Source organism: Solanum verrucosum, unplaced genomic scaffold (genome assembly GCF_900185275.1).
Source record: "Solanum verrucosum unplaced genomic scaffold, falcon-dt-bn FXZP01000238.1, whole genome shotgun sequence".
NCBI lineage: Eukaryota > Viridiplantae > Streptophyta > Magnoliopsida > Solanales > Solanaceae > Solanum > Solanum verrucosum.
The window spans coordinates 878,696-892,251 of record NW_026020630.1 but is presented as its reverse complement, the minus strand read 5'-3'; the positions used below and the strand labels follow the sequence as shown (position 1 = coordinate 892,251).

General features: G+C 33.4%; 4 protein-coding genes across 4 annotated transcripts in view; 1 reads left to right on the top strand and 3 right to left on the bottom strand.

Moving 5' to 3' along the window:
• LOC125811554 (uncharacterized) overlaps nt 1–13,556 on the bottom strand; it is a 134,307-nt gene that overhangs the window by 93,970 nt on the left and 26,781 nt on the right. The gene's annotated exons all lie outside the window — the stretch shown is intronic.
• Nucleotides 1,396–4,894, top strand: LOC125811579 (probable histone H2A variant 3). Its single transcript, XM_049491099.1, has 2 exons — nt 1,396–1,590; nt 4,407–4,894. The coding sequence occupies exons 1-2, from the start codon at nt 1,480–1,482 to the stop codon at nt 4,701–4,703; spliced, it is 408 nt and encodes a 135-aa protein (XP_049347056.1). The 5' UTR covers nt 1,396–1,479; the 3' UTR covers nt 4,704–4,894.
• On the bottom strand, nt 5,077–6,925 carry LOC125811558 (3-ketoacyl-CoA synthase 11-like). The gene has a single exon (XM_049491063.1). It carries the CDS (start codon nt 6,897–6,899, stop codon nt 5,364–5,366), a length of 1,536 nt encoding a protein of 511 aa, XP_049347020.1. The 5' UTR covers nt 6,900–6,925; the 3' UTR covers nt 5,077–5,363.
• On the bottom strand, nt 8,233–12,244 carry LOC125811565 (uncharacterized). Its single transcript, XM_049491072.1, has 8 exons — nt 11,823–12,244; nt 10,825–10,962; nt 10,669–10,737; nt 10,469–10,540; nt 10,072–10,154; nt 9,843–9,974; nt 9,295–9,508; nt 8,233–8,555 (listed from the first exon to the last, which is right to left on the bottom strand). Exons 1-8 carry the CDS (start codon nt 12,222–12,224, stop codon nt 8,511–8,513), a joined length of 1,155 nt encoding a protein of 384 aa, XP_049347029.1. The 5' UTR covers nt 12,225–12,244; the 3' UTR covers nt 8,233–8,510.

The window sequence follows — 13,556 nt, the reverse complement described above, 5'->3', positions numbered from 1 at the left end:
ATAAAATGAACTAAATCTAGGTGGTCAATTAATAAAGTATTCATAAAATGACAACATATATTAATTAATCATGGTCAAGTCAAAAAAGTACATGTGCAAATATATATTATTATATAAATATTGATTGAATCTAATTACTCGATAGTAATAAGTTTTTACTTTAAAGTATATTATTCTCTATGACTATGAGAGATGATGTATACTCATTGAGTTTTAGTTATTGAAAAAGAATTTGAGAAGTTGTGATTCAACAATATATAATATATCTTCAGTTTATCGTAAATGTGATTCTAGATAGGAGAACATAAATATCAAGAATTAGGATAAAAAATTAATAGATAGTCGAGCGATTCCTTTCTTTCTCGAGGAGAACGTGGTCCTGTCTTGGAGTACCTTATTAACTCCCTTTGCTCCTTTCCATTATTATTATTATTATCAGTAAGAGAAGGAGAAATGTGGAGAGAATTAGAAGTTGGGGAATCGAACCTTTATGAACAAGTTGAATTTTCAGATAACCAATCAATTGAGTTGCTGAGATTCTCCTACGATTAATTCTTTTAGTTTGGTTATCTTACTAATTTTTTTTGTCAATATTCTTTTTCTTAGTATATTAATATTCGAGCTTCTTCTGCTCTTGTATTTTCAAATGTTTTTTTTAGAAAAATTGTGGGTCTATCCGAAACAACTTCACTACCTTATATAAAATAGAAATAAAATGTGATTACACTCTTATCATCCTCAAACCCCATTCCTGGAATCACACCAATTTTTGTTATATTTACTTTTGCCATATTTTGTATTTTCATTTATTTTAAATGTTTCAAAAGAAAATAGACTACAATAATTATCTACTTCGTACTTGACTATTTAATATTTACCAGGAGCGATAATTGGTACACCAGAAACGTGTTCTTCCCGATCCTCTCAACGTTCTAGCTAGTGTGCACACAGAAAATGAATCGAGCTGTCTCACAATATTCTGAACCCAACTCATGTACTAAGTTAATGAGCGAACAATTCGAAACTTCTAACCATAAAGAAGATATACTACGATTGCATACATGTACCCTCGATACAGGCAAAAAAGAAAGCAGCCCTCACCCCAAAAGTCCAGCAAAAATCAACTAGGCAACGTAGTCTTATTCGATGAATGACATAGGAAAGACATAGTAAAATATAATAAAAATAAAAGAGAAGTTACAAACTTGGAGTTTCCAGGTGTAATTTACTCTTTTACCCTTCTCAATCTAGTAAACCACATGCTTCTCAAAAGTAATTTCACTCACAACTCAAGGGTAAAATGGTCAAAAAATCTTCCATTAGATTGCGCCCCCACCCCCTTCCAGCTCAGTCCCAATCACATTTTATTTATATATTTATATAATACTATACACTCTCATCTCTCTCGACTGTGCTGAATTTTTTTCGATCAAAAAAAAAAAATTGAATCGGAAAATCACCCAATTTCGACCGGAAAAAATGTCGGGAAAAGGAGCTAAGGGTTTGATTATGGGGAAAACAGCGGCTAATAAGGATAAAGAAAAGGAGAAGAAGAAACCCACTTCTCGTTCTTCTCGTGCTGGTCTTCAGGTGTTTTTTTTCTCCTTTTTTTTTCTGGGTTTGCTCTTAATTCTTCATTTTGTGATGTTTTTGGATTGATTGTATGATTTATGATCGTAAATTAGGGTTTTTGATGAGTTGTAGTTTCTGGGTTTGTCTTTTTTAGGCTGGAAAATTCAAATTGGATTTAAAGTTCTCTGTTTTACTGGCAAAGTTGTTGAATTTGCATAAAAATGTGTAATTGGAAAAGTTTTCTCATTCTTTTGATATATAGTTAAATTTTTATGATCTTCATTGTGTTCGATTATTCCATATGGAATTGATTTTGAAAAGTTTGCGCATTTTTATTTGTTTAAGCTCAATTTTGTCTATGTTTCTGGTCCTTGATGTTGCGCGTTTAAGCATTGAAGTGAGGCACAAAACATGTTGAGTGCTTTGGCTAGCTTATCGTGAAGGTTCTAAGACATACTTCTCCTTGCGAATGAGCATAATTTTGAAGTTGCGACTATTAAAAAATTGATATTTCACTTTATTTTTGTTTGATTTTTTCGTTTATATATTTGTTATTCATGCTTATGATTGTTAATGTTGGACTACACAAACACATTTGTATATTTTTCCCATTTGCGCCTTTTTTCATTTAAAGTCCACATTTTATTTGCGGTTTGTGTTTAAAGCTCCAAAGGACTTTAGAGCTTTTTTGTGCTTTTTGCTTTATTACCACTATCTTTTTTGTGTTTCGTAGTTGTTCTTTGTTGTTGTATTTAGTTTTTTTTTCCTCAGATGTAGTTAAGGACTTGGGGGATTATCCCAACCAAATAGATTTGGCTCGGACCCTGTATATGTGGTAAAAAATCCACTAAATAAGTACTCCCTCTGTCCCAAAATACTTGTCACATTTCACATTTCGAGAGTCAAACTACTTGAACTTTGACCAACACTTTAAAATATATTTTATCATCATATTGATATGATAAGCATTGCAACTTAGAGTGTTTTTTCGGGTAATTCTTGAATATTTGAATTTTAAAATATTGAATTGATCTAATGTAATGTAGCTCCAAAGATTAATCAAATTGACTATTGAAAAGAGAAACGTGACAGCTATTTTAGGACGGAGGGAGTACAAATAATAGAGTTTGAACCTATTAAGTCAAATAGGTTGTAGTAGAATTCCAAACTCGAACTCATACTGTTCAAATTATTGATCTGCCTCTGATTTTCCCCTCTTTTTTTTGGGGAATGTAAGGATTTCTTTTATTACTTTGCAAGGTTATTAAATACGACTAAACAAAGTGTATGGGTAATACATAGTATTAGAAAAGGTCTGTCCACTATTTGATAATGGCTACATATTCTTTTGATGTAGATTACGTATATATATATAACCTTTATTCTATTCAATATGATATTCAGCTGAACTGGAACCTTTGTCCTTTTTTATTTGTTTAATATTAAATTTCTCCCATGAGACTAGTCTTTACCCCACACTTGCAAATAATTCTTTATTTCAATTTAATTGAGCTGAACTAGAGCCTGTGTTCTTGTGTACATTACACGCACTTTGGTTGGGTTGAGCTTTGGTGTTAGAAGTGCAGAGAGGTTAAACTATCTTTTTTACCTTAGGCAAAGGCTGAAGAAGCTCTCAATGAACTAATCTTGAGATTATCTAGCGTGTGTGATGGACTTAAGTTTGTGGTTTCTTTTTCTGTGGAAATGGTTGATAATCAAAGCGGGACCCCAATAAGCTACTTTCTATTTCCTATGGTTTAGTATAAGGTGCCCAAATTTGTGCATCATGCGCTTTACGGGTTTGTTCTTATCGTTTATAAGGACTGTGTTTAAGAGCTGTTAAAAACATGAAACATGGTAGTATATAATCCTGGATATTCACGAGTTTTAGGGGATTTTCAAGAAAGAGATTCAAAATAGTCAGAAATGTGGAAGCAGAAAAAGAGCCATGGGAGATAAAGGTCAACCATAATTGGCTACATACATCTTTATCTTCTTGGGGACCTAATGAGCATTGACATTGTGGTTCGTGCAGCTTTGGCTCAGGGATGTCTCCTCTTCTATCCAGACAAAATTTGATTTTTTTTGGCAATGGCGGACTTATTTCGGTTTGATGGTTAGGATCAATTGAACTTGTCATGAATGAACTTAAGGACTTGGTCTGCCTTTTTTATAGGACTTGAGACTGATCTTTTTGCTGTGGTCGTGAAGATATAATAGCTTTGGCAGCGATTTTGAAATTGTAAGTCAAACCAATTAGAAACTTGTTTTCTAACTGGTTAGCAATTGTTTTTATCCCTTTTTTTTGGGCGGGGGGAGAAGAGGGGCGGGAGTGCTGGGAGCTGGTTTCTATCCAGTGATAAATTTGAAGATGCAAGAAAGTCTTGCGAGCGGTAATGGAGAATGATACTGTATAATTTGGTCATTCTGTTTTCTCTAAGCAATGCACAACTTGTGTGAACAGTAAGGTCTGTTTGGCGATAGTTTTATTCCAGGAATGTAGTTGCTCTTCTTGACTATTGAATTGACCCGTGCTGCATGCCTGTAAACTGCTCAACAATTAGGCAATGGCCATGAAGTTAAGGGCCCTTTTCTTGACTCATCCATTTTAGTAACATTGATACTTTGTCGTTTCAAAGCCGAGGCATCCATATAGTGTCCTATACTCCTATATGCATCCTGGCAATGACATTCGAGAGCAGTACTGGTGTTATACTACCCTGTGTACTAATGTCTTTGTATTTTTGTTCATTCATCTAATTTGATTAATAAGAGGATTATGTGACACTGGCTTTCCTTGTGGTTTCTAAATTGTTTGTCTTGTGCCTTCTCAGTTTCCTGTTGGGCGTATCCATCGACTCCTGAAGGAGCGAACCAATGCCAATGGGAGAGTGGGTGCTACTGCAGCTGTCTACTCTGCTGCAATCTTGGAGTATTTAACAGCGGAGGTATTGGAGCTGGCTGGAAATGCAAGCAAGGATTTGAAGGTGAAACGTATCACCCCAAGACATTTGCAGCTAGCAATTCGAGGCGATGAAGAACTTGATACTCTGATCAAAGGAACAATAGCTGGAGGAGGTGTTATACCGCACATTCACAAGTCGCTCATCAACAAATCTTCTAAGGAGTAATGGAAGTCTGTGTGCTTGCTACAACTAGACATAGAAATTGTTATGTTGGCATACTCTTTTTTCGAAAACTTTAACCAGTTGGTTTTGGTGTCTGCAAATGCATAGACATAGAATTGTTATGCTGTGGCATATTTCGTGGTCCTTAGCTGACATACTAAATTTAATGTGATTGCCTGATTTCTTCTATTGTCTCTATGGATGTGAATTGTGAATGTTGGAAGGCTTCGAGACAGTGACATACACAAGATTATATGCAAAAATTGTCTTATTATCACAATTCGTTGGATAGTTAAGATGCGTGCAAACAAACTTGAACATCAGTAACAACAACAAAAAGTAGGAAATTTTGCTTCAACTTTCATAGTTCATACTAGATACATTTGTCAAAGAATTTGTAACAATATTAGAAAAATGACAATCAACATTATCCTTAAAATAATAAATCTATCAAAGATTACAAGCTTTCATCAAAACTCACAACCTAATAAGGTTTCAAAAATAGTTGATTGAATTCTAAAACAATTGGTAACATCCAAAAGACAACAAAACTCTCTTATAGACAACTAACAAATTGTCCTTTACTATGTCTGTTTAAGTGTACCAACTACCTTCAAATCTTGGATCCGTCTCTGTCTCTGCTTTCTGATCAACATTAGGTATTTAAAAATTTGCTACCCTTGGAACGTCCACGGGGAACTTATCTATCTCATCCATCCATGGATTCACTTCCTTTACTGGCTTTATAGTCCTCAAAGCCTTCCATACAGCACTATTACACTTGAATCCTGAACCAAATCCTATTTGCCACACTCTGTCACCTCTCTTCACTCGTCCCTTAGCTTCTGTATAAGCCATCTCATACCATAAAGAGCTACTCGAAGTGTTTCCAAAACGATACAATGTCATTCTTGATGGCTCGAGATGCCTTTCAGTAAGATGCAAATTCTTCTCTATTTCATCTAAAACAGCTCTTCCACCAGCATGAATGCAGAAATGCTCGAATGCTAGTTTGAAATCAGGAATATAAGGCTTCAGCTTCATCTTAAATAGTTTCTTCCCAACAAGCGTAGCAAAGAAAAGCAACTGTTCTGATATCGGTAACACAAGAGGTCCAAGAGTAGTAATGTTGGTTTTTAAGGCATCTCCAGCCACTGCCATGAGTTCTTTCGACAAAGAAACACCTAGTTTCCCATTAGCATCTTCCTCTTGTGTAACGGAAGCAAAACACTTGTCGTCTGCACCTTTGTTTGTACGAACAGCGTGCAAAAGTTGGTATTTTGATCTCCTTCTCTCTGTTAATTTATTTGAAAGAAGTATAGCTGCACCTCCCATTCTGAACAAGCAATTTGACACTAATTTTGATCTGTCATTTCCAAGATACCAATTGAGTGTGATATTCTCTGTACTAACAACCAAAGCATATGTACCTGGATGCACTTGAAGTAACTTTTTAGCAAGATCAATAGCAATTACCCCTGCACTGCACCCCATTCCACCTAAATTATAGCTAGCTATGTTCCCTCTAAGCTTATAATGATTTATAATCATTGCAGATAAAGACGGCGTTGGATTAAACAGGCTGCAGTTCACAATCAATATCCCAATGTCCTTCGTTTTCATGTTCGTTTTAGCCAATAGACCATCAATAGCACCAAACATAACAGTCTCTGCCTCTTTCCTAGCTTGTTTCAATGACGGATTTGGTGGTATGTTGAGCAAAGCCTCAGGGAAATACGTGTTGTCCCCTAGCCCTGACCGTTGTAAAATCCTCCGTTGGAAATCAAGATTCTCCTCAGAAAATGCACCAGTTAGCTTAGATTGATCCATGAAAGTCTGCATTGTGCACTTAAATGCTTCACTAGGCTTGTAGCAGTTAAAGTCCACAAGGTATACAGGGTGAGGACGCGTTACAATGTAGACCGTTAATACGATTACTATGAGTGTTGAACATGAAATTACAGAGATGAGATTGTATTGAAGATTGTCCCATAATTCAGAAAGATCTTGAGGAGTAAGTGTTGACATGTGAGCAGCAACCACAGCTACTAGAGGAGTTAATAAGAGGTACATTCCATGAGTAATGAGGTAATGGTAACCAAGTTTTACATATTTCAACTTAACTGATTTGTTGTAATCTGGCAACTTGTTTGATGAAGGTGGCATCAAGGGTGTAGTTGCTTCTTTTGCTTCTGTCATTTTTCTCCCTGTTAAAAAACATTTGACACAAGTTTAAGTTAGTGGCGTACGCAGAATTTTTCGTAAGCAGTGTCAAAAAGAATTAAATGATTACTTTGATCGATATGTGTTTCATTGAAATTTACTTTGATTTTACACAAATAGTTTGAAATACAATAAAAATCTTATTCCAAATTCTGATTAAAGGAGATCAAATCCATCATAATCTTGTTATTTCTTGATTTAGAGCATTAGAATGAAAAAAAAAGGAGGTGCATAGCTTGTATCAATGCCAAACAATAACATATCCAGTGTAATTCCATAAGTGAGATTTGGAAAGGGTAGTCTATATGCAGACCTTAACCCGACCTTTTGTTGGGTAGAGAGGATATTTACGATAGACCCTCGGCTCAAGTAAAACATATCAAATCAGATTTGAGAAGAAAATACACTATTTAAGAAATGTTGGAAATAATTTGTATTAATGCCAATTAAGGAAAATCCAATCACCATTATGTATGATTAACAATACAAAATTCATGGATATATAAACATTACATTAAAAATCAGAAACACCAAAATACAATAAAAAATCCAAGAGAAAAAACTAACCTCTAAATGGTTGACAAGAAACCCGAAGAGTTTTCGGACAAAGAATATATCACACCCTAAATCGCTTCAATCCCCTCTAGAGAAGCAAAAGAGAGAGAGTTTACACCATAACACCAAGGCAAACAATAAGTTGTAAAATTGTGTTAATCCATTGAATAATTTTTGTTACAAATATGGGGTTGTGAGAGTTTAACGGTTAGATTAAAAAATAAAAAAATAAAAATTTAGAAAAACATGGAATGCCATTAATTTAAATGGATAATACTACCTTATGTAAGGCCTTTTTGTATTTTGACAACGCGAATCTATAATCTAGAGTCAGTAGATTTAAAATAAATACAATTAATTAATTTTTTGTACATATATGAAAAAAGGAGTTAGAAAATAAAGGATTCCACTAAACCCACAGAACTTTGAATAAAAAAAGTCATACAAGGTAATTACCTATGTGTTTCAATATTCACTTTAAAGAAAAGGAAAATATGTCACTATAACATGACACATTTAAATTATATACATTGATAATTTGAAAATTTCAAGATTTCACATGATCTTAGTAGTTTAACCTATTATAACATGTTAGAGTTATCCTTTTGATTAAGTTAGCAATTGAAACACACATGTACGGGTGGGAGGTAACATATATCTGGTGGAATAGCCAAGCTACACGCAAATTGGCCCATACACCACTAAATAAAATAAAAAAGTAACATAATTTGGTGCAATGAACAAAATAAATCTATTTAGTGTTAATTGAGTTCAACACAAGCATTATCATTGCTATGTACAAACCACATTTTCAACAACATACCCCGTATAATCTCACAACTGCAGTTTGGGGAGGATAAGACATACATAGACCATACATCTACCATTGTGGGGTAGAGATGTTGTTTCCAATAGACTCTCGGTACAACGACACATTACCAAACTTGTGAATGTCGTGTCTTTCACTCATCAAACTCTCAACAATTTTGAGAATGGGAACCAATATATGAACACCACAAAAATAGCCAAGATTCAATCCAGCTTGAAGTCTTCAAGCCATATAAGAACTTCATTCCTCTACAAGTCCAAAAAAAATAAAATATTCAGATAAAAAATGACTTTAAAAAGTGACAAAATGAAGTTTATGGGTTCCTACATCGACCTCAAGTTGATATACAATAATAACTAGGTAAAAGTCAAATATTTATAGATAAAAAATGACTTTAAAAAGTGACAAAATGAAGTTTATGGGTTCCTACATTGACCTCATATTTATAGATATTTATTGAATTTCTTGGTCCCTGTGAACCCGTAAGTTAGGCTATAGATCAGCCAGCTCTGATTAAATTTCAAACCTTTCATCAAATGAGAATACCAGCAATAGATAATGTCCCAGACATAATATAATGTCATACGAATCTTAAGTCGATCAATCACCGTCTCAATCTCAAACTAGTTGGGAACATCAGAATATGGTTATGATTTAAATTTAGGGGTTCTCTAGATAACTTGGCCTATTACTAGCTAAGATCATATTTCAGCCAATTTGAGAACCATCGAAAGAGACCATCGGAAGTCAATGTAGCTCTAATCTCCCGGATGATTACAGGGCATGTTCATGTTTATGCATCTTAAATTCAGATAGAAACATCATGTCCAATTTCTCTAATAACATTCTAAAGAGCTCGCGAGGGTCATAGTTCGTATCTAAGGGACTGATAATAGGAACCGGAAGTACAAAGAACTAAATAAAGCAAAAGAGGAACTTAATCAGGGATGAAATGAAACAAACAATCATCCAGAACATAAAACATACCATTATAAATTTCCACGTGCGACCAGGATCATTGTAGCGAGCAAGCATACAACCAGATCGAGGCTTGAGACCATCTCTTATAAGACTAGATCGGAGTTGTTTCTCCTTTTCTCGAACAACATCATCTGTTGGTTTGCCACTAAACTTTATTGCAGCAGCGATGCCTCCTTCCGTTTTCCTTAAGCTAATACCTTCTTTACTGGGAGCTGGTAAGCTATTCAAAATAAAGCTTTAATTTCACAATTGTTCTATTTGACAAAGAAAAGAAGTAAAGTTCAAATCTCTATAGCAGACGCGGACGAGGCTTATGACATATATATGAAAAACCACTAAGTTTCAACAAAAATTGAAATATGAACTCGTATTCTCAAAAGTACAGTGAGATTTATGCTAAGAATCTTAAAGTTGAACTGATAAGAGTTAAAAGTCTAGATCCGCCTCTGTGCTTACACATGCATATTCTACGTTAGGACAAAGATTACTTACTACTTTCACTCCAGTGTGAGATGTTTATGTTTTCTCTTATTTTAAATAAGAAAACATGTTACCTGCTCAAAGATTTATCCGATGGAAGAACTATTTGGATCGACACTTTAGAGTTTTCAGCATCCAATGCCTGAGTGAAGACAGGTGTAGTCATCGGTATCTTCTCCGTTGTAGCATTCTTTCCAAATATGTACCTATATTTAGAGGAGTCAACGATCTTCAAAATCTGAAACACAAAACACCATAAAAGATACCAAAAGAAAAGAAGAAAAAGGAGTCGTTTTATCTCACCCGGCAACATCATTGAAACCTCTATTTCCTGCGAGATTGTCGCCTTCTGTTTCTACAACTATGAAAGGATCATACTTCCTTACCTGTATTACACAAATGATAATTACGAGCATTTCACAACGTAAAGTTTAGAACATTAGTTGGGATTCATCATTCACCCCTAAACTGAACAACAATGCTATGCACAGCACGACGCAAGCACCAACTACAGTGAACTCAAAACTTAAGAATATAGAACTTCAAATATACATAATCTTAAAACTCTAATGCAATCGTTCAGCTAGTTTTTTGGAGGATCCGAGCAACATAGCTAAAAGTAGCAGAAACCATTCAAAGATATAAGTAAAGAAGCAGTTCTTAGCTTGAAGTACGATACTATAAGATAAATACTACGAACCTCATAAGCTGCTGTTCTTCTTAGTATCTGATAGCTGGGTGTTTCCAAGTCGGGGGTCTTGTAAATTCTTAACTGCTCGATAATTGCAACTCAAATTTAAACAACATCTGGACAGTAATATGGGCACACAAACATTTTTTGGAGAGTCCGAGCAATATATACAGCTTGAAAGCATAAACTAAACCAATTTGATAGCACACCTGTTTTATGACTTCGACCAAACCTTCTAGAGAAAAATAATCATTATTCTGAATCGAATCCCAATAGTCCTACAGATTTCAACAAGAGTCGGTAACTAATCCACAAGGTGATCCAATTATTTAGAATTTGCATCAAGGAAGAGCGAGGAAGCAAACCACGTGGCTGTTAAACTTGTTTGTTTTTGGATTGACACCCATAACGGATGTCCCCGTGAAGACTAATTCAGGTTTCCATGGAAGAAGAACGAACTTCATCACCATAGTCCATCTTGTAGTTATTTCATAAGGCCCTGTCTACAACAAACTCAATCACTCAAAAAAGTTCACGTTCATAATCAATGCATTACACTCCTTAGCAGTGTCGGAACCCGAATTTTCACCAAAAGGTTCAAAATATGAAGAAGTAAACATACGATGAAGTCAAAAGAGGTTCAACATCCACTAACCAATTTTCCAATATACTAGTACCACTTTTAATGTTCGGTTACCTGTAGTTATTTGAGCCGCCTAAACAAATTTCATACACTATCCGTATATAGAAGTTAAACTCATAATCCATATTCCAAGATACTAACACCACTTTTTATGAACAGTTACTTGTAGTTACCTAAGCTATTAGAGTAAATTTTGCACACTACCTTACTACTTTTTATGGACGATTACTTATAGTTATTTGAGCACATAGAAAGAATCTTATGCATTGTCAGCGTATACAAGTTAAACTCGTAACCAATTTTCCAAGATACTAATGAACTGATAGAGTAACTAACCATTTGCACTTTCTCTCCCTAATTTGTTATGGTTTTTAATATATGCCCTCATAACAAACAACCTTTTCGCCGGATATAGTTTATTTTCTGTATAATAATATCCCATAAGTTATATTCGTACATGACTTTAATAGATATAAGTTCGATTTCTAAAGGGCAAAAATTAAAAACAAGCCCATTTGAACTGCAAACATACAATTTTATGAAGTTAAACTCATAACCAATACACATATACTTCCTACATTCCAATTTATTCGTCTGGTTTTGACTTGACACGAAGTTTAAGAAAGTAAATCTTGTAGCCTTAAATATGTCAGTTGTCAAAACGAACTAAAAATAAAAAAGTAAGTCAAATAAATTGAAACGAAACGAGTAAATGCTAACCTGTTTAGCCCAATGAAGTTGAAAATTAGGCCTAAACAATTGTTTCAACATGGCAATATTAAACAAATAGCCATCAATTGAATCATGTTTAGTAATTGGGTCTCTAAATTTCACATAATCATCATAAGCCGTACGATTAATTCCTTGATCATCAAATAAATGAGGCCAATCTTCATATAAAAATTCCACTAATTTATTCATATCAACTGTTGGGTTTTTTACTGGACTCTGGTTATCAACTAAACTTTGATAAATTTTGAATTTTTTTTGAGATTTTATAGTTTTTGTTTTGTTTTTTTTGGGGGGAGTGAGGAAAACTGAAGTAGGGTGGCATTGCCGGGAAATGGGTCGCCGGTGAAGTGATGGCCGGAAAATCAGGTCGGAAAGTTGTGAGGTGGACATTTTTAAAATTTTTTTTAGTACCGTTCTGTATTTTTTTGTTTTAAAGGGATGTGTTTTGGTTTTCGTGTCATTAATATTGGCCATAGAAAGTATTGGTGGGGATTTTCTTTGCAGCTAAGAGCATCTCAATTCATCTCTATTTAACTCTTTATTCTTTATATTTGAAGAGTAAAATATAGAATTAGCATTCTAATCGAACTCTATATCACCTCTATTCTTCATATTTAGAGAGGTGAATAGTAATTTTTTAAATTTGGAGAATTATTATTCACACTTTCTATTTCACTTTTTGAATATTTTATTATTATTTATATTACTTTCTAATTAACATATTATTTTACCTATAATGCCATTAATTAAATATCTACTATTCATACTTCTTTTAAATGTAATATAATATTTTAAAAAATACATTATTTAATATATACTACTTTCATCCAGATTAATAGTATTTTTTTTTTTTTTAAATTTTCGTCGATAATATAATTTGATTTTATTATTAATTTTCACTATAAAGAATACACAAAATTAAAATGCTAAGATGAAAAGTTTAATTTAAAAATACAACACATAATATGATAATTAAAATACAAGATAGCAATACAATACATAACATAATAATTTAAATGCAAGATAAAATACAATACATAACATAATAATTAATTCGCGATGAAACAAGAATCATGCCGAAAAGATGTTGAACGTGCATTCGGAGTTTTACAATCACGTTTTGCAATTTTTGCAGGATCGTCACGTGTTTGGAGAAAGAAAGTGCTACATGATATAATGACTACATGCATTATACTGCACAACATGATAATTGAGGATCACTGTGATCTTAATGCACAAATTCAAGATGTCGTAGAGGCTCCAACTCCAACGACATAAATGGTGGTAGATGAAAATCTCCGATTTAAACAACTTCTAGCTAGACATAAAAAAATTAAGGACAAAAATGCTCATTTTAAACTCCGTAATGCATTAATAGAGAATTTATGGAAGCAACGTAATAATTTTGAAAATTGAGTGTTTATGTAATTGTATTTCACTTTTATTTGAGTTTGTCCATTAATTTGTATATTATATAATATTTTCTTGCAATTTATGTTATTTAAAATTTAGAATAAAATATAATTTTATATTAAATAAAAAAACAAAATTTTCTATCACATGAAAATTATATAAAGTAATTATTGGGAAAAAGAAATAAAGGATTTATACTATGAAATAAGAAAATAAGAATGAAATAGAAATAATAATATAATATTGAAGAGAGAGAAAAAAAATTATTTTATAGAGAATAAAATAGAGAATTGGATTGGAGTTGGTTGT

Excerpts from the sequence above, each read along its gene's own strand:
- LOC125811558 (XM_049491063.1), bottom strand. The coding sequence starts at position 6,899 with ATGACAGAAGCAAAAGAAGCAACTACACCCTTGATGCCACCTTCATCA.
- LOC125811565 (XM_049491072.1), bottom strand. The coding sequence starts at position 12,224 with ATGTCCACCTCACAACTTTCCGACCTGATTTTCCGGCCATCACTTCAC. Across the intron at positions 10,541-10,668 it reads TGGTCGAAGTCATAAAACAG|TTAAGAATTTACAAGACCCC; the intron begins GTGTGCTATCAA and ends ATTATCGAGCAG. Across the intron at positions 8,556-9,294 it reads GCACGTGGAAATTTATAATG|AGGAATGAAGTTCTTATATG; the intron begins GTATGTTTTATG and ends TTGGACTTGTAG.
- LOC125811579 (XM_049491099.1), top strand. The coding sequence starts at position 1,480 with ATGTCGGGAAAAGGAGCTAAGGGTTTGATTATGGGGAAAACAGCGGCT. Across the intron at positions 1,591-4,406 it reads CTTCTCGTGCTGGTCTTCAG|TTTCCTGTTGGGCGTATCCA; the intron begins GTGTTTTTTTTC and ends GTGCCTTCTCAG.